The 23,469-nt window shown below is 45.4% G+C and overlaps 1 protein-coding gene across 3 annotated transcripts; it reads right to left on the reverse strand.

Moving 5' to 3' along the window:
- Positions 1-2,543: 2,543 nt before the first annotated feature.
- On the reverse strand, positions 2,544-23,439 carry CCDC191 (coiled-coil domain containing 191). Of its 3 annotated transcripts, none has more exons than XM_066175252.1 (16): positions 23,353-23,439; positions 21,165-21,306; positions 18,738-18,866; positions 18,022-18,200; positions 17,279-17,502; positions 16,336-16,489; positions 14,341-14,531; positions 13,361-13,607; positions 11,571-12,025; positions 10,984-11,078; positions 9,377-9,459; positions 8,235-8,336; positions 7,096-7,239; positions 5,879-6,031; positions 5,343-5,497; positions 2,544-3,827 (listed from the first exon to the last, which is right to left on the reverse strand). In XM_066175252.1, exons 1-16 carry the CDS (start codon positions 23,437-23,439, stop codon positions 3,695-3,697), a joined length of 2,673 nt encoding a protein of 890 aa, XP_066031349.1. In that variant the 3' UTR covers positions 2,544-3,694. The 3 variants fall into 3 exon arrangements, with proteins under 3 accessions (XP_066031349.1, XP_066031351.1, XP_066031352.1); XM_066175254.1 differs by having other exon boundaries at positions 13,502-13,607; positions 23,353-23,419; XM_066175255.1 differs by lacking the exon at positions 23,353-23,439 and having other exon boundaries at positions 18,755-18,866; positions 21,165-21,259.
- Positions 23,440-23,469: the final 30 nt, after the last annotated feature.

A 23,469-nucleotide genomic window follows, 5' to 3' on the forward strand; every position in this document is an offset into this window, starting at 1 on the left:
TGATTGTTCCAGAGTTCTGCTTTGATTTGCCTGGGCAGTACTTCTGTCTGCTGTTCAGCTATTTCTGTTTGAAGATAGCTTTGCACTGCTGACAACAAGGATCTTCCAGCAGGGTTTTAGTTGGATGAGACTGGTGTTTGCAGAGGGGTGTCAGACTTGGACACCCAAGCATGACCAGCTTTATTAACTCCAGTGTTGTTGATGGGGGCACAAGACATTCTGTCTCTCCCTAGCTTTTATTTTTTTCCCATTGTGGCTTACTGTGCTGGCCCTGCAGAGCAAGGCCATGCCTGGAGTGGCAGCTCCCGTGCTGAGAAGGCCAAGGTCACTGCTGGGGCAGATGCCCATAATGGGTAAGAGATCTGCAAAAATGTGCACTGTGGATCATGCTGCAGTGGTCCATGGACCCTTCCTAGGCTAACTTGTCCCTCCCAGCCTAGGGATAGCAGAGGGAATTGTTTAATATTTCAAGCACTCTTTTAGATCTAGTTTGTGCAGGGCCTGGGGGACTTAGAAGTGACCATTGTACAGATTTAATGAGAAGACGGTATTTCTATGGTTAAGGTTTTTGGGAAAGCATGTAAGAACTGTATAGGGCAGGGGTGTCAATAGAGGATGAGGAGTTTGCAATCACTTCAAGGTTCTGTATTTGCTGTTGTACTGCAGTAACAGTCCTCCCCCTACCCCTGTGCAGGAGAACGAAAGCCTGGCTGTGCAGCCACCTCCCTCTCTTGCTAAGAAAAGCAAGGAGCTGACAGGCAGGAGTGTGCCTGAGCTGTGAGTGTGGGCTGATGACCAGCATTAAGGCACTGACATCTGCATCTAGCCAAGTGTTGGAGCAGGAGGAATGCTCTGGCACAGCTGCAGGCTGAAGCTGTTTCCTTGGTCTGACAAGCTCTGTCACCCTCCTGTGGGAGCCTCAATTTGCAAAACACCAACGTTGTGCCAGGATTTTGAGGGGTATCCTGTCCATCATCTGGCACGGCCTTGCTTCTGCCAAGGAGGTTTGAGTTGTTTCAGCCAGGTGTGGATCAATAGGGAAGGGGCTTCTCATCTCCCTTTTGATTTAGACCATGTTCAGTATGAATGTGCCTGATCCCTGAACATCTTCCCTATCCCTCAGCTGGATCCAGCTGAGGCTTCAGCTCCATGCTTGCACTGGCAGTAGGCCAGGGCTGTCAAAACACAGCTCCTGGATCATCTTTTGACTTCTTACTGCTGCACTGTCCAACCAAGGAGCATCTTGTCAGGAGAATCTTTCAAAGCTGTTAGGAATAGAAGGAAACCCTGCAAGGTGAGAGTATTGGAGGCAAAGGACAGTTTCCAAAGTGCTGACTGTACTTCAAGTTCTTTGGAGGCAACTAAGCTCCACATAAGCAGCATTATTTTCATGGATGGTGAGGGGCACTGAGATGAGTGGGGGTTGTGGGCTTTAAGGCTAAAATGTGCATTGCTGGGGAAAGAATCTGCAGTAGGCAGTGGTTTGGGGCACCTTTTTAGCTGTGCAAGATGTAAATTCAATTCATAGCCAGCCTGTTTCTAGGGTCAATTCCAGGCTGCATGTGGGTACATCCATTCTACTGCTACAAACTCCTGTTTCTGCCCTTACAGTTGCAGCATGTCCTGTCTCTGGCTGGCTGGCTGGATGTCCTGTCTCTGCTGCCTTCTCTCCAGATGGAGATGCCTTCTCTCTCTCACCTTTTGTCCTCTGGGTCACTATTGTCTTTACACTATAAATCCAGATGGAGGGTGGGCCAGAGACCTTCCTTGCTGTGTTCATTGTCAAGCCCCAGTCAGGAGGAAAATTCCAGCAGAAAAATGGGAGTATAATGGCTGGTTCAGGAGTTCCAGGAGCTCGTTGGCCACTACATGGCAGAGACTTCCAATGGGGAAGAATGTCTTCAGAGCAAGTGGATTGCTGTTAGCACTAAGTGTGGCTGCTGGCTGCATCGGGGCATTACTTTGGGAGCTCAGCCCCAGCTCTGCTCCTCCCTGCCTGTTTGGCTCAGTCCTGTGCAAAAAAAACCCTCCCCGCTCTTCCCCGCAACACAAGTTTTCCAGCCTCTCCCAGCTTGTGCTTCCTCTCACAATCTGCCTCTTAATGCAGCCAGATGGTCTGACTCGCCCACACTCCAGGCAGGCACCTTCAGCTCCCTGCGCCTGGAGAACGCGCTCGTCTGACCTGCTGCTGGTCAGGTCTGCACCGCGCCTTTGGGAGGTGAGGGATGTTCGGGCGTTGCAGAGGATGGCTGTGGGAGGTACCTGGGAGTGACAGCTGTCTTCAGACCTGCACCAACAGCCTGCCTGACAGCCTGCCTTTGTGGGCAGGGTCCTTTTTCTGGCCACATCCCTGTGTCCACATGGACAAATTCCCGATGCTAAAGCTCTGGAGTGTGCTGCTGTGCTTGGGCACCCACCTTGTCCTATGCCACTATGTCTGCAGCACTTAGTGCTGGTCCAGGTCCCTGGCTCTGGCCTTCTGTCCAGTGCCATTCAGTCAGCTTGACACAACGTGCACCAATAGCTCAGTTGTATTCGTTTCAGATTTGGGTTTATTGGAACCTTTCAGTGCATATATGGGTTTTACTAATCATCTGTTTCAAGATAACAGTAAACTGTTGTATTTCTGGTGTTAAGTACTTCCAGTACTGCCAAATGCTTTTGGAGAGCTTTGCCTATCTGGCTGTGAGAGGGAAGTGATTCCAGCTTCCTGCCTTATGTTGTTGCTAAGACATAGTGTACCTGAACAGCATCACCCTGTCTGCATTATGCTGCAGGTTAAGGTTAAACAGTAGTATGAAACCCATTTTAATCATGTCAGCTTTAGTTTCTGTAAAAGCTACAATCTGCCTTTTTCATGGAGTTTTGTCTTTTTTTTCTTTGAAGTACTGGATCAACTGAAACAGCCCCGATAGACTTGCACAATATACCCTGAAATATTAAACAGCTTTAAATGACAATTGAGCCTCATAAACTTGAAATCACTACTTGGTACCAAAATCACAGCACTGTGCTTGTCAACTGGCAAGTGCTGCAAACAAGGCAGCCCCTTGCAAAAGAACCCAGGTTTTAGACCTTCCATATGGAATGATGTGATCTGGATCATTAGCAAATATGGTTTGCATAAAGAAGCTCTTCCTTTTCCTCCTCCCATGCAAACTTTCCTGGCACAGTTGGCTAGAAACTGTTCTGTGGGTGGCCAAGTTCACAGCAGTGCTTAAGGGTCAGCTGACAGTCAGGTCTGTCTGCCCTCTGGACAAGCTGTCACCCTACAGAGTACTGCCAACAAAAAAGCACCGAGTTACTGCTTAGGCAAAAAGAGGTGCAGTTCAGTTCTGTGCTTCCTTAGATCGAGGAGGATTCATGTCACTGCTGCAGCTCTGCACGTGGAAATGGCCTTGGCCTCAAACACACCCTGTGCTAGGCTTTGGTTGTCTGGGTTTCATAGCCACCAGCCAAGACAGCCCTACAGAGGCTTGAGGAGAATGACTCCATGAAGTGCAATGTGAAATTGTCAGATAAGCTTCCACCTATGCTTTGTTTGCAACAACAGTGACCACAGGGAGCTTCCTTTGGCTCCGAGACCCTCTGCACTTGCTAAGTCCCTTCCCCCTGGACTTGTTTCAGCCAGCAGGGAGATAGCACTGAACAGAATTGGTCTTATTGTCTCCTCCCCAGCTCTGACTCTCTTCTGTCATGTTTGGAAGTTGGGGAGAATTTCAGCTACTCTCCTGCGTAGCTGGTTCCTTCTTTCTTCTCTTTCTCTTTCCTTCTTCATCAGTAATGGGTACTGCCTCCATGCCTTGAATGCGTTCAGTGTAAGTCTCCTGAAAAAAATTAGGGACACAACGAACAGAGTGACAACATGCAGATGTGTACATGATGTAAGAGGTAATCAAAAGAGAACTTCTGTTTGAAGGGGAAATTCAGATCTTGAGGATTTGTCCTTTGCTGTTACTCAGGGCTGTCACATGTTAAGCATCTACGTGCAGACCATTTCACTGGTATGTCAATCATACTGGGGAAAAACAACGTATTGCCCTTTTCTATTCCTCTCCACCAAGAATTTTGCTCTTCTCTCTGACAGGATTCATTAGCTGATGTTTGCTTAGCACTCTAAAGATGAAAGAGGTATTCTGAAGAATAAACAGGGCCCCTGAAAGAAGTTTCTTTAGGAAAAATGCAGGTTCATTTGGTCCAAACCAACCCCTTAGAAGTGCAGGCAGCTGGGCTCTAATTCTTAGCTGATTTTAACCACCCCATCAAAGGTGCCCTTGCCCTGGGTTCCCACAGGGGCAATAGGGAACCACAGTCCTGTCTAAGGAAGTTTGTTATGGCAAGGTCTGAGCTGCCTTTTGCAAGTGGGGAAAGAGATAAAGAAGAATGTCAGGTGATTATGCTAATAGGAGGTGATATGTAAAATGAATTCAGTCTCTTCCTGGGTCTGACTTTCCCCTGGTTCCTCCAGTTTGCTGGCTTGTTAATGTTAAGCTGTGCACTATTCAGACCTTACTGACACAGCAAGCTAGAACAGGTTTGCTCTACCACATAAGAGGTGAATTTATTTTTTTCATTCTTCCTCCAAGGTGCTGCAGATCCTGTTGGGGCTGTGCACAGGCACAGCCTATTCATGACTGCATGCAGCTACCATGCTTCCATGAGGAGGCAGGTGAACAGACTTCTGTCTTCTGCTGAACTTTGACAAGTTTTTTCTTCCTCCTAGAATGCATTTTATGGGACAAGGAGTGGACTGGGTGTGTCCAGCTCCAGTCATGACTGGCAGAACTGAGTGCTCTAGTTTTTGCTGCCAAGTCAGGCTGGTGATGGCATAAATGTAAAGACTCCTTAAGTAGGATTTCTAGTTGATCAACTTTGGATTTGTGAACTAAATCATCTGCTGTGGACAAAAATGTACTATGTAATTCCTACACAATCATTTGGCTTGCTATAATTGTACTTAAAGATTTTCTTAAGGCAGCTTTTAGCAGAAACTGCATGGCCAGATCTGCTAATCAGCTTAGAAAGTTTCAGCTTCTTATCCTTACTTAGGCTTTCACTATATTCTTTTTTTTTTTTTTCAGATTTAGAAGTCCTGTGAAGGGTGCCATTACACTTTCTTTTCCAGGCCGCATGGAAACTTAGCATAAACCTCTGCTGATGCTGTCTGTGCATATCACAGAAGCAAAACACCAGTAGTATAGAACCTGTTTCATGTGTTCCTGGGGAGCAGCTGACCTGTCAAAAGTAGTCCCTAAAATAATCTACAGGGTATATTAAACTAAAGCAGAAAGAACCAATAGTAAGGGAACTAGAGAAAATGCTAGAACTGCTAGAACACTCACTTGTTACTGTGTTCAGTAGCAATCTTCAGCCTCTCCCAGGTGGCCCTTTTTTCCTCCATGATATGATCAAACCATGCCCAGAAGCACTTCCTCATGAGGCAGACTGTGTGGAAGGTACTCGCTCTCTCCTCCTCAGCAGAGAGATAATCCTTGTACTGGGGAGGACAAAGAAACAGGTGAGAATGGCTTTTTTTCTTCTTTTCTCTCCCAGCCTCTGGCCTAATAAATGAAGCAATGCTGAGACCGTGGCAGTGGAGGGTAGTGGGCACATGAATAGAGGAAAATCAGCAGGGAGCAGGATGAGAGATGAGACGATGGAGGAGCAGTGTGTAAGAGAAAATTCTGTGTGGAAGAGAGTAATGAAGACTGAGAGGCTGAGAGAAGGTCTCTGAAAAAGGGAATAATGTTGCTGGAATAGGGATGGCATAACTCTGCCAAGGTTGCACTACAGGTGGGTGAATTGCACTGTGGTGAGGGGAAGGCATGGCAGCAGCCATCTCTCTTGGTATCATTTCTCCACTGTGGTGCAGGCCAACCTTTAGCCAGTTCCTGAAGCCCCATCTCAATAACATATGGGAATAGAAGTCCTCAGCTCGAGACATCTTCTCCCTGAGACTCTGCTGGGTGTCCTGCAGCCAAGTCATCAGGCATTTCCTCTGCAAGCCCAAGCTGTGGTGCCTTTGTGCCACCTGAGTGAAGACAGCAGAGACAGCAGCTGGTTAACTGAACTGGTGACTGCCTAAGTATAAAGCCACAGAAAATTGGGTGCACTAGAAAATCATCTCAGCTTTTTGAAGCTGCTCAAATCCAGATTTCTGACAGGTGGAGTAACATAGAGGATCCCACAGAGAGGGGTCAGCATAAGGAAAAAGACTGCTTGCTCTGCCAGGCTGCATCACTGCTAGAGAAAACCCTTTTGAATGAGATGCTCAGTTTAACTGATTGTGAATGGGGCAGAGGCATGGCCTGTAACAGCTTAGTCCAAGCCTGTCCATAATGCTGACCAGCGGGGTGGACATACAGAACAGCTTGTATCCATCTACTTCTTCCCAGCTGGAGACCTGTGTGCAGCTGGTTAAGTACTGTGAGTAGCTCCAGTTCCAGTGACTTAAATGGAAGCTTTCCAATTTAGCCCTGGGCTCTGGCTGGATCTTCAGGATACAGCTGAGTGTTATCAGTCTCTCCCTGATAAGGGATGCCGACTCAGTCAGGTGTGGAAATGTTTCATTAGTGATATTCCTGCATTGAGGTCTTAGAAGCTGTCACTTGCTGCTCTGCACTGAGGATAAGGCCAGGATAGAACAGATTGTTGGATTATCACCTATAGTGTCCTGCCACCAGCAATGGCCAACTCGGTACCAGCAGCTTCACAGGGAGTGAAAGCCCTGATGGTAGGCTGGGGTTAAACTCCTGCAGCTCGAGTTGCCTGGCAGTATCTCACTGATAAGCATTGCTGTGGAGTAAGAGAACTGGCAGGTGATGTCATATAACTTTGAATTTTTTTTTCTGTTTAATCCTGTTTAATCAGCTATAAATGAGGATGCCATCCCTGCAGGTTTTTAATGGCTTTTCATGATTATTGTCAGATGGGCTGATTTAAAGAACTAATATAAGGCAGGGCATGCAAGGGGGAGTTTTTGCTTTTTCCATCTCTACCTGGCCTAAAAGCCTATTAAGGCTTCTGCTAAGTGCTGCATCTACTTTTTCCCTTCCTCCCATGGCAGCAGTCATTTCCTTTACTCTCAGCACTTACCAGTAGGTTTTCCTTGGCTTGCTCCCTCAGCCTTTTCCATGGCACTATTCCCAGCTTTCTGAGAAGGACTTTCTCATAGTGATCTCTAGCCTTTTTCTGGAGCTGCTGCTCTTTCTCCAGCCTCCTCTGCTTCTCCAGTTCTTTCTGCAATATAAAAAGCAGTAGTTTAAATTCCCTCAGGATAAAGAGGATTTTAAGTAATGACAATAGATTATCATATTGGAGCTGGAGGTTCTGACCTGACAGGAAATAGGGATCTGCATCATCTTTAGCACTGCAGACTAGACATGGCCCCATGCAGGAGAACATGTCCCCTAATGCAAACTGTCTTCTGGGAGATGATGGTATTCCTGGACATTCCCTTGGGCTGTGTATCAGCACTGCAGTTTGGAGTTACTGTAACAGACATGACACCTGTGGCTCCCACAAGTGCTGATGTAGCAGAAACCTTCTTAGATGTCCAAAACATGTCCAGAAATGATTCTGAGTTTATGCATGGACCCTGCCACTTAATCTAGCTTAAATAGCAGGGGAGGAATGTGGGTATTTCTTAACTGTATAACACTACTTTTGATTGATGAATGTCAAATGTTCCAAGACACTCAATCCAAGTAGAACAGTAGCTGTAGGTTGAATTCCTGTAGGATTTTAAATGTGCTATTTGGGTTATTAGGACAACTCATTTTCAAGTAACAATAATGAAGTGCAGCTATTCCTAGGTTAGCTCCAAGAGTAAAAGGTGCCCTTGATATAACTGTCAGGCTTGTTTACTTCTGAATCATGTGTTTATGACTGGTATCACTGTGTACATCGGAGGGGTGACAAGAGTGGAAGGAATCTGAGAGTAGACTGAACATGCTGCCACAGTGAGGGGCTTATGTGGCTGCATCTCAGCAGAGAATGTCCAGCAGCTGGGACCTATAGTCCTGCTGAAGAGACAGACAGCATGCACCTCATAGCACTGCCAGAAAGGGGGCAGATTGTGAGTCTGTGTTGTGGGTGCTGTACTGTGGAACTCTGCTCTACCAATGAAGACCTCCAGTTCACGTTACTCTGGCTGCTGACTGAGTACCAGTGGGTAATGGATCTTCTTCCCTATCCCTGCTAAAGGGGAAGAAACAGGTGAGGCATTTGGTCACCAGCTTCTGCTGCCTTCTCTCCTCCCGGCGCTTTTCCTGCTGTGCTTCCTTTTCCTCGGCTTCCTTCCTCTGTCGTGCTTCCTCTTCAGCCTTCAGCTGGGCCTTGAAATGGAGAAAGGTGAAATTCAATTTGTTTCGTGTGACCTTTTCTATGAACACAGATCTTCCAACTTTCCTACGATTCCTCTAATATTGACCAGCACCTGAAACTTCAGCAGGTGAAGTTGCACATACTAGACACGATCTGTGCTCAAGAGTAAACTGTGGGAAGGGACAGGGAAGAGGGACTGTCCTTTTTACTACTTATATACATCTCTCTCTCTCTCTCTCTCTATTTTTCTATGTATGTACATGTATATCTTTCTTTGCCCTAAGTTATAGTATTTGTCCACTCTTCCTCTAAAAAAAAGTAAACCACACACTAAGTCATTTATTAAGAACTTGATTACTGAAGTCAGTTCTGAATCCCTAGGCACTGCTCTCAAGTTTCATTTCCACATGCAAAGCAGCATTACAGGCACCCAAACATTTCTTTCCCCAAACACTGAAGATCACATTTTCTAATCCTAATGCAATTTACTAGCAATGTTTTCAGAAACAGTTTAATACCCTGACTTGAAGCAGGCTCCTCTGTTGGATGTGTATCACAGAATTTGTGTATTAACTATACAAACATTGTCAGTATTTTCACTCTTCAGCAGAGATTTGCTATAAAATTGCAGATTTTTACCAGGTCAGACTGCATATCCTCAAGCTGCACGTGACCAGAGACGAAAGGCAGGGAAGGGAACCCCACCACTGCCAGGTCCCTGTGTGCACTTCCATCCTTACCATTCTCAGCAAAGACAAGCTATGGTCATGGGCGAGGTGTGAAAGAAGTGTTTGGGGCGGTAAGGGAGGCTGCTTCTAGAACTGCAATTTCAAGATGAAGTGTCTGCCTATGATTCAGCAGGGCTGTTGCTGCAAAAGTAGCAGTAACTACTTCTTTTGATGTGTGACGGACATTTGCTTACTCACAAGTCATAAAACTCCTGCTTTGGATAAAGAGCCTTTTCTCAGTCCCTGACTCTGGGGTTAAATCAGCTTTTCTTGTAACTGGAATGATGTGAAAGACACTTTATTTAATTTTCTGCTTCCCTTACCAATTTTTCCTCTGCTTTTCGTTGTTTGGCTTCTTCTATTTTCTTCTTCTGTTCTGCCCGCTGAATCGCTCTCTCCTCCATCCCTACAGAAACAAAGGATGCATCACTCTATGCCAGGCTCCCACTGCCCTGGCAGTGCCAGCACAAAGGGACTTGCTTCTTACTGCCCCTTGCAGCTGGCAGTGTCATGAGCAAGGAACCCATAAATGTCTGTGAGATGACTCAGGACCATGGCAATTACCTTCTCTCCACCCTCCTTGGCTGACAGTCACAACCATAAGGCTCAGTTATGAATGAGATTGTTTAGAGGGTTTGTCCCTTTCTGCCTTTCCTGATTGAGGGCTGAGGCTCAGGGCACATGGTTTAGCAGCAATTGCTCTGAGGTCTCCAGTAAGCTCTAACTGCTTATTTAAAAGCAATTTCATGACAGCATCAGTCACAAGTAACATACAGGTACTTGGTCCCACTAGTAAGAAATTACTGCTTAATGCTTTTTCTGGAAGATAAATTGCAATGGAGTGATCTTGCTGGCCATCAGCAAAGGCATTACACACAGAACATGCAAAGGAGTTGGGAACCTGTGCTTGCTTCCTCTGCAGTTGCAAACAAAGCACAACCTGAAGCAATCAGTAACTGGTAGGCATTGAAGTGTTTAGACCACAGTATGTTTCCTCAGATTCTTTTCTCCTCTGAGCTGTCTCAGGATTCTCTGCCAAGGGAAAACCATTCAGTGATAATTTCTTTACTGAATTTTTTTGGGGATCTTTAAACACAAGTACTTGAATGCTCTGGAAAATATGCTTGCTGTCTCTAAGGTGTTCAGAGTTCAGGCAAATCCAGGTGAATGACAGCTTGGACTAGGTAGCATTGGAGCTGAACACAGGTAGTGAAAGACAACTATTAATGCCCAGCTGTCATGGCCAAAAGGGTCTGCTGATCCCAAAACTATTGAAACATCACAGTGATCATATTCCAGACAACCTTTCATGCAGACTGTCGCTACCCTGCATTGATACAGAAGAACTTGACCTAGAGATATAACAACCCTGATCCTAGCTAACTGATGAAAAAGCTCTGTTGCATGTTTATTGTGTTCCAGTGTGGCCAGAGAAGGGGAGATACCTTACAAAAGGCAGGGGTCTGGAGCTCCTTCCCCAGCCTGGCTGCTGTTGTCTCACAAAACCTTGGCTAGGCACTTAAGTCCTGAAATCTCAACACCTCATCAAAGTTGGATGAAAATGACTGGCTAATTTAAGTGTTACTTGGATGCATAATGAAGGGACTGATGGCAAAAAACCCTGTACGCTTTCTTGGAGTCTTGTCACAGCAGAGACAACCACAGGTGTTAGGAGTAAGTGCCACAACAGTGTATTAAGTGTGGACATGAGGGGTGTGCAGTGTCCCAGGTTTTACAGATGCCTGACTCAGACAGGAAAACAGCTCACCCTCTCCTCTCACAGCACTCGTCAGAAGACTGGGAAGGAAAGTGCAAAATTTTACTTGCACAGTATCATCAACCAGCAAAGCTGAGGCAAAGACAGACATTTCCATACAAGCTGTTGAGAAAAAGTTGTCTGGAATAGCGTTTGCTCCATCTAGAACAATACCTTTCAGTATGGGATGAGGTGAGGTCAGCCGGCTGGAGGGCCTCCTGCCTTGCACTGCTGCCCTTGTGTTTTCTGGCCCACGAGAATCAGGTGGGCTATGGAAGAAAAGAGGAAGGAAATTCTTCACTAAATGTAGTCAAACTACGTCTCACACCTACCACCTATGGCCTTGTAGTTTCCGTTCTCCATTGTGCTGCATTATCCCTGACACCTTTCTTCTGCTTCAAATGGGACTGATGATGCATCCTTGCACAGGAACTCCCCTGCGTTCCAGGGCTCCTGCATGGTCCCAAATACACAGGATGAGGCTCTCTTATTTCATAACTAAATAAATCCCCACTGCTACTATGGGAGACACTGGTGTTGCTGTTTCTAAGGGTCCTGCATGGAACACCTGATGTTGAGCCAGTGCAGGGAGGGAGAAGGAGAGAGAACTGCAGCCAGTCTGATACTTCCTTTGAGGCTAAGTCACAGCTGAGAGAAACAGCAGATAGCACTAGCATGACTGAAATGTGTCTGCAAATTCTGGCTCATCTTGAGTGGGAATGAGACATGATGACTGACCCTGCTTTATTGAGGGCGTATACCTCAAAGGTGTTGTATTCTTGCATCTGGATTGTTTTTCCTCCCAGGTTTGAGAAACAGAATTGTTAAACGTCTGGGTAACAGGCATAGCTTCTGCTGCCTCTTCTTTATCTCTGTTCAGCTTCTGATTTTCCTGCAGTTTAAGGATCAGCTCTTGCTGTTTCTGAATCTGCTGCCTCTGCTCCTCAATCACACGTTGCTGGAATGCATGACGGTGCTCAAAATGACTACCATAAGCAGGAGATGTCTTTGGACTGGGTGCCTGAAAATGCTGGAGGACTGTGGCTATTTGATTCCTGTACATAGCCTCGTCCTGGGTACTCAGGGCTGCATGTTTAATGGTAATCTCCCAGGCAAATTTGGGGTTTCTGTAGAAATGAGATGTGTGAACAACATTCCAACAAGACTGGTCTCTGGTCTGATCAGGCTCTTTTTGTAAGAGGCAAGTTTCAGTTGGCTAGGAGAAAAAAAAAAAAAAACAAAAAAAAGAAATGAGGAAAATCTGGCATTGATTAAAACCAAGCACTCTTCTGCCCTTCCTGCATAGTGGTTTTTTTAATGCAAATGTAGTGAGATGCCTGAGAAGTAGGGTAATCTCAGCTGTCTTTATCCAGTCAGGCCAGAGGGGTCCCATTATGCACAAAATGGAGGCTGTGGAAAAGAACTCTTAAGGAGCTGAGTGCCATTTCACCAGGAGGAAAAAAATCCTAATTAGGCAAGATCTTTGGCAAGAATACATTCTGACTACTTTGTTAGGGAGCACATCTTAGGACAGCTCGTTTCTTGGGGATTAGCACACTCCCTTTTGAACCGCATTGTCCCTGCTCAGTGCTCAGATGGAGAATAAAATTAAAAGCAGTTGTTGAAGTGATCTACACAGCTGATCTACTGAACAGTCCCCTTTAGATGGAAGAGAAGTCTACAAGGTGCTGCTTCCTCATGCTTCTTTTCCAGCTTTGATAAATGTTACCACAGAACAGGTGCACAGTGGGGAATGAGGCTGCACCTTTCTGACACATGGTCATTCTCTGAAGAGCCATCAGCTACAAGGTCTGCTTTCTGATTCCTACTTTAAACTCTTAATTCAGTCCCATTTCTTGAGCACAAATTTTACCAGTGCAGCAGAAGAAAAATATGGGCCTACTAGGATAGTATAAGCACTGAAAGAAATCAACTTCTGCTCACACTTAAGCAAACAGAAAGCTTGAGCTGTAATGTGTGTGTGAGCTCTAATACTGACATTAGAGTACTGATGTGGTACAGATTTTATAGACTGAAGGGAAGGTGGGGATCCAACCTGACAAATGACAATTTAAGGAAGCAACCTCTGCTCCTCTCTTACCTCCCTGTGATGTGCATTATCCTGAAACAGCTAGTGACAACCTTTTTTTTTTTTCCCATAGTTAAAAGCAGGAAAGCTGTACTGGCATGAAAAATACCTCTTGTCATGCAGTCAAGTTATTCTTTTTAAGTCTAAGCTGGCATCAAAGATGTAACTAATCTCTCAGTAAAAGTGATCTGGGGGTGGGATCCTCACTGCGACTCAGAGTACATGAAGGGTTGTTCCCTGGCAGCACTAGAGATTATTTTTAAAACTTATCCATTGTCCTTCACATTCGCCTCTGATTTCTAGACTTCTCTCCTGAACAGTTGCAGGCAGGTATTTGGGGGGTCATCTTGGGAAAGAAGCTTTCCTCTGGGACAATGTACTCTCTATTTCAGACTGCATAAAGTAAATACTTTCTAAAAGTTCTTCTATGCCAACAGGCAAAACTACATGCGAAGGATTTACCTCGTCTTGCTGTAAATCTTGATGATGGTTTACTTCTGCTGTCCCAGGCTTGTTAGCTTCCCGTGGCCTGTCCCCACCCTTCCCCAGTGACACAGCCTCCAGCAGCTGTTCCATCTTTCTCTTTGTCTGCTCCCTCTTCACCTGCAGCTCTCGCTTTTCTGTCTCCACTCGGCTCCAGTGCTGCCAAGCCAGAAAGCAGCAGCGCAGGAGGCGTCGCTGGTTGTGCGCCACAGCCAGTTGGGTCTTCCTGAATGAGAAAGCATTTGTGTTATGGCAGGGGTGAGGCTTCTGCACAGGCACGAAGCCACATCAATTCCTGAGTCTTTTTGCTGCTTAACTCTGAAGGCCCTCTGAGGCTGTACAGAGCTCCTGCAAGGAGGAGTGGGAGGGCAGAAAGGATGCCTGCTATTCTGAATTACGTTTTGCTAGTTCACACTTTGCCAGTTCCTGTGGCATCTCTGGGATGCAGGATAGCTGCAGAAGAGGGATCGTGTTCCCCCGCCAGCTGCATATGGGGAAGTGACAGTGTCTCACCACTGCAGCCTGCCAGACACCTGTGAAAGGAAGTATTTTCTCTGGATGCAAGGGAATTCATCCAAGAGCCTCCTTAATGAAAGGCACTGGCCAAAATGATCTCTGCTGTACTTCTACTGAAACAGCAAATATATTAATTAAGAATCAATTTGGCAACTCATATTCTCTGGAATCCAAAGCGAGCCAGGGTGAGTTTTCTAGGAAAGATACCTACAGAGACTGAGACACAGGCTTGTTGGAAAGTGCTAAAGCTCTTGTTTGTATCTGTCCTCCTTTTCATCCGTGCCACAACGCCTCTGGCAGACTGCAGGCAGTGTAGCAATTTTCTCAAAAAGCTGCTGTTTCCCTCCTGCTGGATAACTGACAAGCTCCTTTTATAGTCCCTGATCGCTGCTGTACCCAAGTACAGCTGCAGAAGGAGGAATTCCACAGTAAAGGGGCACTACCTGTTTTGATCTTGGAGATGAACTTCCAATTGCTGTGTCTCCTGCTCTACCTTCTGGGCCCAAGTATAGTTTCTCCAAGCTCGCAGGGCCTTCAGTTGGCATCTCCAGTCAGCAAGGGCTCTGGCTTTTCCCATTTTAATTCTGTGCTCCAGAATGACTTTCAGCCAAGCAGAGAAATGTCGTTGCAAGCACTGCATGGAAGAGTTTCAGAAAACCAATGAGCAAGACACAGCCTGTCACACAAATACTGATCCTCTCTGCCCTTTGCCTATTCTGGCCTTCCTTTTTGAGATGCTTTTTAGAATCCTCATTTTCAACAATTATCTTGAGGATTAAAAAAAAAAAGAAGTAGTGCAGAGCATGTGTAGGTCTACAGAAAGCAGAAAGGGTCTAGAAAGAGACATCATACCAAGGGGCTCTATGCTTTGGAGTGAAATACACTTAGTTCACCAAGTATAAAGGAATGAAATGGGTGAGGAACATACAATTTCTAGAGACAGGGAAAATATTTTCAAATCTAGAAAATGTCTAAGATACTACAGATAAGAACACCTCTGTGAATAACTGCTGCTTTTAAAAAATAAATTTAACTTAGACAAAAATCAAGACACTTCCTAGAGTGAATTTATGACACGGCCTCAGCTTATCCTTGTTCCAGCAGGATGCCAAACCTTTCCCCTATTGTGTAATTAGACTCGCTGCCTTTGGGAGTAAATTACATTGTACAGAGCAGCAATTTGCTATCTAATCTACCCCATAATTCTAGCCCTGTCACTGCAGACACTGTTCATTTTGATCCTCCAAGTGGGTCAACTTACAGGACTCTGCTGCTCCCCTTTTGTCATAGTGCCTTGTGTTAATTGCATTCCTCTCTCGCTGAAATCTTCAAATGGAGACTTACAAAAAGTCAATGCATTAGCTGTTTCTTTCTGCTTTAGGAAAGTAATCAAAATGTCACTATTGCTCAGCTCAGCCAAGCTGTGTCTTCTCACATTATTCCAGTCCTGAATTGTTCTGTGGTTTCATACAGGCTTATCTTCACAGCTTAGACTGTGCTGGAGAGAGGCTGTGTACTGCTAAACAGCAGCCAAGCCCAAATCCAGCAGAATGGCAGATGGATTGAGCTGTGAGGAGAATCACCATCAAATCTACAGGATTCTTCTGCTGAAAAAAACTCTAGATGTAGATATATAGACATCCATGATGATGACTGTTCTATTAGTTAATAACATCATGTGATGAATGGCATTCGTACCTACACTCAGGAAATTTATTTCCTTGGCTGAGATTGCCCATATAAAGTTATTCAGTACTAAAACATCACTCTTTAGTTGTGAGTATTTGATACACATTTAACCCAGAGCTGACCATAGTACCAGAATAATGAAGGTGAAACAAAAAGGTCCCTACTAGGAATTATTAAAATTTGTTTGCCTTGAAAGAGCTGTCGCAGTGACACAGAATATCCTACTGGTGTGCACCAACTCTCACAGCCACAGCTCAAAATTCATCCCAGACTGCAGCATTTCTTTCCTCTCCCTGTTCCTGAACTCGAGTGTGCAAGGCAATCTTTAAAATGCCTTCCCATGCACACAATAAGGGCTTCTCAGGCCTTTTTTCTGCCACTTCCCCCTTTTATTTCCTTTCTTGAGGGAAAACAAATCTCACTCCACTTCCTCCTCTACATCTCCTTATTTTTTGATTGCAGAAGCCGTTGTGGTCTTATCTGTCTTGAGAGCCATGTATTTTCCACAATTCTAAGTGAAATGTCCCACTGAATACTTGAAGCACAGGCCCAGTGGGGTTGGCACCTCAGGATTTCTTGCTCCTAGATTTACAATTCACTTTTGGCCCTGCTTTCCTATTTTTCTGCTATCTAGAGGTCTTTAAAAAAAGTAAAAAATTCTGCATAACCAGGACTTTTTACTTCAGGTTTGCATATGGCAGCCAGGGGAAGGTAGCTCAGAGTCTCAGATAAAGAAAGGTGATGCTCACTCTCTGCTTACTGATGTGAATCCTGCGCAGCAACTCCTGAGTCCTTCTCTGTTTCTCCTCTCCTTGCTCTTCTCTCTTCAGGACCAGGGGTGGTGACACAGCAGACAACTCCTGCATTGACAGCTTCTGAGTTTTTTCTTGTCTCTTCCCCTCCCTGCAAAGTGAACAAACACACAGACCTAATATCATGATATGCAATCTAATACCTTCTCTTTTTGGCCAATTGTAAGAACACCAACTCTACAGCTCAGAAATTTGCTTATTATTTTAACTTGGCCTTCTTAAAAACCACCTCTGTAACAGTCTGGGAGCCCAGAGATTAGCCAGTCTGGTGCATTTCCTAAACATGGAAGGCAGAAGAAAATAGTAAATTACTTCAGTAAATATTTCATTAAAGCACTTTTATAAGAAGATTTACAATCACAGGGCTGCCTAAGTAAATAAATGGCATCCCTAAAAGTGACATCTCTGTGACAATACAAGCTCAGCAGAAGAAAAAAATGATGTCTGCAGAATTCTCAGCCAAGAATGCTATTTATTCTTTCATAGCAGGGAAAGTATTACAAGCACTAGACTTTCAACACAGACGTTTTTTCTTTTATTTTTTTTCTGTGGACTGGCTTTCATGTGGCATTAGATCCTAACAAGGCTGCATGCAGCCACAGAGTTGATGGAGAGAATGCACAGTGGTGCAAACACACTCCTACTTTGTGATTCAGTGCACATACTGTAATGGCTGAGGGGAGAATAGCACTGTTCTTAGCCCACCTTCCCACTCATGAAAAACTCTGCCACTGATGTTGGTAACAGAGAACTAAAAGGTTTTGAGAGAGTTCAAAGTCAGTAACAGCTGTTTTGTTTGGGATCACCACCACTCTCATATTTAACAAAAGGACCTTTTAAGTGGTTTTCACCTCTCCACACCCCCCACACCCTTCCTTACATTCTCCAAACTTTTGCCACAGTGTGCTTCTTCTCAGCCATTTCCCTTCGCAGCTTCACTATTTCCCTCTGGATCTCCTCCTCCTCCTTCTTAGCCTGCAGGGCCTTCCTTTTGTCCTCCTCCTGTGCTCGGAGCCTGGCCTCAGACAGAATTGCTTTCTTCAGGGACTCTTCTTGTCTCTGAAGCTCTAAAGCCTTCTGATGCCTCATTCGGTTTTCTTTCACCTGGGCAAGAGAAAATTGGCAAAAGTCAAAGCAAACACCAGAGGCTGAAGAATTTGAAGTTCACTGTACACTGCCAGGGTGGGTCACAATCCACCTTTCACATTAAGCAAGAAAGCCTTTCTTGGCTTGCTCAATAGTGGGCACTGACTGGAGAGACTGTGCTCTTGACCAGCAAAACACTCCATGTGAGAGAGTGAAATTAAATCAATATTCCTTAATGGGAGCAAACTCAGAACTGACTGCTGTGGTAGCTCTTCTTGTCAGTCTTCAGAAAAAGAGGGAAAACCTCAACAGTTTTAGTGAAAGCTGACTTTGCAAGCTACTGCTGAATGGCTGATGTGCCCAGGGAAATGCAGTAAAGTTTCAGCTGAACTGTGGAAGAGTATCTTTGGGTAGCTGCTTCCAAGTCAGAGATCATTGCAGGCTCTGAGAGAATACTGGGAGGTATCACTGAGCATTTACTCTAATCCTATAATCCTCCACCTTATTCCTTTTAACTGAGCTGCCTTGCATGCTCACCTGCTTGTGTCTGAGCTCCATGATTATTCGTGGATCTGCAGGTTGTTTTTTTTCCTTGATCTCTTCAAGTCTAAGGTGTTTTGCTATCCCACAGTTCACAGCTTCACTCTGCAAAAGATGCTGGAGGTATTTCTGGACAGAGGAACTTTCCATTTCACATTCCAGATAGCTGCACAAGTCTGAAATGAGAAATTCAGATTATCTCAGGCTACTCTGAAACGAATAAACCCTTCTGTCTCAGATCACAAAGCCTAATGTAATTAAAGAGACCACTTCCCCAGAGCGTGAATGCATTTCTGATGAACACGGACACACTGACTGCACTCCATTTATCCCCAGAGCCTTAATCAGTCTCCCATTGAACACGCTAGAGCGGTAACAATGTTTCATCCATTTTTTACTGTCTTGCCTCTGAGCATCTCAAACGGCTGTATAAACTGGACAGGCCTCAAAAATACCTGTTCACAAAAGAAAAAAAAATTCTCTTTTACAAAGGGAGACATTGAATGTTTACGAGGTGCATTTATGCAGCCCTACAGCAAGATGCTGTAAGATCTGGGGGACAAAAATAATCACATATAATCCTGTTTCTATTGAGTCCACTGTCCTGACCTCAAACCAACTGTTACCTTTCAGTGTGACAAACCAAAGGCCTGACTTCCTTCCCCAGCACAACCTCAGAGAGGAAACCAGGACCTGCTTTGCAGTGCTCTCACCATCAAAGTGCTCATACTTTGGAGGAGCTGCAGAAGGCTCTTCCTGAAGGACAGAGTCAATGTCCTCTTCTCCATCGCTCAGCTCCAGTTGCAGCTGGGACTTCATCCAGTTACTGAGGAGCTCCTGGGCTACCATGAAGAAAGAGACTGATGACTTCACTTGCTTAAAAAATATATGGCTAAGTGTAAACTAGTAATAGTTTAGGATAATTATATCACATGCTAGGAATGACTGAAACCTGATCTGACACAGAAAATTGAATAAACCTCATAGTTCTGTTCTTATCTTCTTGATCTGTAAAAAAACAGGAAGAGAAGGTGGCAAACTCTTTCCCAGTCACGTAAATAAGAAATGAATTCTTCTCCACCTCATTTTTACTATGATTCTGCAGGCATTTAGATCACTTCTGATTATTTTCTAGCATTTATCAAGGAGATGGAATTCACATGAGGTAATTCATAATTTAGATAGCTTTCATAGTTTTACCATTGCATTTGCAGACACTTAGATGGTTTTCACATGTGCAGCCAAGGCTGTCGTATGTTAAATTCAAAAGAATCATTGTTGGGACAAACTTTTGCTTCCTGTACAGGTTAGCCCTTTGCAAGTACCACAGAAACAAGTGGTGAGCCTAATTACAGATCTGTCAGGTGGCAAACTTCACCTGGGACTCAGGGTTAAGACTGCAGCTACGGGAATGCACCCATGATGGATGCGGTACTCCTTGGTGAGCTCAAATGCCTAACGAAAAACTGCGTATGAAGTCCTTCAGTGGACTGTTGGCATCTCCATTCTTCTGTGGAAAAATGAAAAAGTTCCTTTTCCAGAGTTTCTTCTCAAAAGCAACGTCAGCTCACGTGTCTGCTGCCTCAACAAACCAGCTGGCCTTGCTGCATGGGTGGCCAAGCTGCTCCTGAAGCTGGACACAGGGCTGTAAACTGCAAGGCATCAGGAGCAGCCCCAGGAGAAGCGGAGCCATCCTCAGCCATCCATGCGGTGAGGATGGACAAAGAGCTGGGATCTCACTCAGCAGCCACTCCACGGGAGTCATCACACAGTGTCAGACACACAGCCAATGCACAGGAGCAAGCACCTGCTCCTAATTGCTATTCCTAACACAAAGTGAAGATGCTCCCTAATATTTCTAAGGCAATAAAGCCTTTTTCAAACTTTCTTTGAAAACAGTGAGTTTCTTGAAGAAAACACAAATCTAATGTTCGTTGTCCTTCAAATCACTTTTATTCTCTTTCATAATCTCTCCAGCCAGATCAGGAACAGGGAAATATATCTGATAACAAAAAGAAGAGCAGAAAACAATGTGCCACTGGGGGAAGGTTTACTTTTTTGACTGGGATTTGTGATCTTCTCAAAACTAGAGCAAAACTCTTCTGGCACTTCTCTTATCGATACCTTTCTTTACAAAGTGGGCTTTGTGTAGTTACTACCATTAAGTATTGTACTAATGGATTCCAGGTGAAAACATTCCAATTGAGCTAGGAACAATTCTGAGGGATTGGTAGCTATAAAAAAAGAAAATCCTGGCAGAGAAGGGCAAACAAAAATAATAAAGAAACATGAGGGAAGCAAGCAACCTTTCCACCAGAGGAAATGACAAGGCTTTTCATGACAGCAAAGACAGCTCCTTTGGAGCCATTGGCTGTATAATGCATTCAGACAGTGCACTGTAAGCAGCTAAGTGTATTCCATCCTGTTAGTTGAACCCTTGATGATTACAAGTGAAAAAGCTGACTTCCTGGATTGAAGTAGATGATCTTAAGATGTGTCGTCATCTTGTTATGTAATGCTAACTTTTGATTCTTAGAAGAATTTTAAGCTTTTAAAATCCTGTCTCCTATCAGCTTTTTCTATTGCAGACATATTTCTAGAACTGATGGGTGATATTTTCCCTCCTTTTTGTTTTTTAAATCTACCACAGCTTTGCTTTCAAACTTCAGCAAGCCCTTTTGGCTGCAGGCTTTACAAAAGGAATATTTAGTTAGGTAATTGGCGAGAAAAATTTTGCATGGGAATCAAAACCAAACCACATTACTTTTCACAGTTGTGAAATTTACACAGGGCAACTCCATTTCCACAGCTAATCTGCTATCAGAAATATGTCAGGTAATTTCACCTGGTTTCCTATAGCACACAGTGTATCTTCAAGGGCAGTTCTTACCCTTGTCTTGAGCTGGTGTCTCCAGGAGACAGAGATTTTATCCTTCTCTCAGGTATGCTATTTAAGATGTGCCTTGAACTCCTGCAATTGATCCTTCTTACGCCATTCTCCATTAGATGAAAGCCATCTTACCCTAAACTGTTTCTTGTGAACTCAAGCTTTGCAAGAGCCTATTCAGGTCAGAACCACAAATCTGGATCAAGAGCAGTTCATTTTAGGCACCTTGTGGCAAGCAGAATTTTTATCTCACCTTCCTCACAGGCCTCACGATGAATTTGCAGCCGTTCTGCAGTTTCTAAACTTGTCACAGGACCCCAAGGCCTTTGTGGACATCTTGATTTTTGAAGGGAAAAAGCTTCAGAGACAGCATACTCAGAGGTTTGGTCCACTCTCTTAAATTAAAGAAAGGAAAACATTTCTAAGGATATTCATTTTTACACTTCCTATATCCACATTTCTCCTCCAGATAGCAAACATCAGAGGAAATGTGACACAAAACAGCATGGCTGTTATAAGGTATAGATTTCTTTTAAAATGCATTTCTACAACTGCTTGATTGCATAAACTGGACTCAGAAGTCATTTAGGCAATAAACACTCATTTGGCAATTAGTGCCAAACACAGAGACTGGAGAACACAGAGAGAATGAAAACACCCAGCTCCTGGGGGCTGGATGGAGATCTGCTGTGCTAGTGCCCAGCAACCACCAACTATGAAATTTGATATCAGCTTTTTGTCATGGCCAGGCTGAGAGACTTCCTGTCCCATATTCATCTCTCTGAAATGTTAATGGTCCTGATATGTCACTGCGTTTTCACAAGTAACACCTGTGCCCCAGACAGTCCAGATTTCTGAACTCCTTCCCTCTGTGCTGCTGCCAGAGGCCCAGGATGCTGCCTGAGGAAGCAGATACACACTCCTACCTGCCACAAGATGCAGGCTGAAGGTGGGAGCATGGGTGTGCCCAAAGAAGCAAAACAAAGGGAACCTCACCCTAGAATTCATTTTCTTTGATGTCAAGCGTAGGTGCAGGACACGGTGCTTTGGGGTAAATCTCTTGTATTACTTGCCCCAAAAACCTGCAGCACTCCTCAACAGCAAGTTTTGTGTGTTGAGTTTTATGCATAGCAACAAAACACCTTATTCTTTATAGAGTTTGGATTGGAAGAGACTTTACAGGTCATCTAGTCCAGCCTCCCTGCCATGAGCAGGGACATCTCAGATAACACCAAGCTGGATGGGAGTGTTGCACTACTTGAGGGCAGGAAGGCTCTGCAGAGGGATCTGGACAGGCTGGATTGATGGGCTGAGGCCAGTTGCATCAAGTTCAACAAAATCAAGTGCCATATCCTCTACCCCGGGCAACACTATAGGTTGGGGGAAGAGTGGCTGCAAAGCTGCCTGGCAGAGAAGGACCTGGGGGTGCTGGCTGACAGCAGCTGAACATGATCCAGCAGTGTGCGCAGGTGGCCACAAAGGCCAGTGACATCCTGGCCTGTGTCAGCAATAGTGTGGCCAGCAAGAGCAGGGCAGTGACTGTCCTCCTGTACTCGGCACTGGTGAGGCTGCCTCGAGTCCTGTGTCCAGTTCTGGGTCCTTAAATTCAAGGACACTGAGGTGTGTATTCAGAGAAGATCAAAGCTGCTGAATGTCTTGAGGAGCAGCTGAGGGAACTGGGATTGTTTAGTGTGGAGAAATGCAGGTGAACTTATCATTCTCTGCAACCACCTGAAAAGTGGATGTAGCCAGGTGGGGGTTGGTCTCTCCTCCCAGGTAACAAATGACAGGATAAGTAGGAATAGCTTCAAGTTTTGTTATGGGACATTTAGATTGGATATTAGAAAAATCTCTTCACTGAAAGGGTGACCAGGCATTGGAACAGGCTGCCCAGGAAAGAGGTTGAGTCACCATCCCTGGAAGTGTTCAAACAACCTGTGGATGTAGCACTTGGGGACATGGTTTACTGGTGAACACGGTGGTACTGGATTAACGGTTGGACTTCATGATCTTAGAGGTCTTTTCCAACCTTAATGATTCCACGATCTTTAGCCACCTCAAGTTACCCAGAGCCTCGTCTAACCTGATCCTCAATGTCACTGCGCGAGTTATTCCTCCTTGGCCCATCGTTCCAAGCTACCCGATTCAAACCTCGGCAGGGACTAAGGAAAACCACAGCGTCCCGACCGCCCGTGCCTCTTCGTGAACCCGAGTTCCACAAGGCCAGCTTTGGCGCCCTTCGCTCGAGCGCAGCGCGGACTTCCCACCCTTCCCAAACAGCACAGCCCTGGGAACCCTCATCCCTGATCATGACCCTGCCAAGCTAAGTGCCCGCCATCCCAAGGCAGCGGGACCCCAGGGAAGCGACTCCCCTTCCCCCCCCGGCGCCCCCCGAGCCGCTGAGGGCGAGCGGGCCGCGCTCCCCCGCCGTGCCCCGTTACCTGCGGGCGGCGCGGCCCCGGCGGCTGCCCGGTGAGGGCCATGGCCGCGCCGCGCCCCGCCGCCCTCCGCCCGCCCCTCCCGGCCATGCCAAGGCAAGGGCGGCGCCCGCCCGCCGG

This window comes from Chamaea fasciata, unplaced genomic scaffold (genome assembly GCF_029207755.1).
Source record: "Chamaea fasciata isolate MVZ Bird 193981 ecotype frontalis unplaced genomic scaffold, bChaFas1.0.hap1 SCAF_2, whole genome shotgun sequence".
NCBI classification, from domain to species: Eukaryota; Metazoa; Chordata; class Aves; order Passeriformes; family Sylviidae; genus Chamaea; species Chamaea fasciata.

Bases quoted from the DNA above. Each gene is read 5' to 3' on its own strand.
- CCDC191 (XM_066175252.1), bottom strand. From the start codon at position 23,439: ATGGCCGGGAGGGGCGGGCGGAGGGCGGCGGGGCGCGGCGCGGCCATG. The intron at 16,490-17,278 runs GTAAGGAAGGGT...TTCACTTTGCAG, and splicing joins GTGGCAAAAGTTTGGAGAAT to GGAGGGGAAGAGACAAGAAA. The intron at 14,532-16,335 runs GTGAGCATCACC...TCTTCCATGCAG, and splicing joins TTCACATCAGTAAGCAGAGA to TGCTTGCAACGACATTTCTC.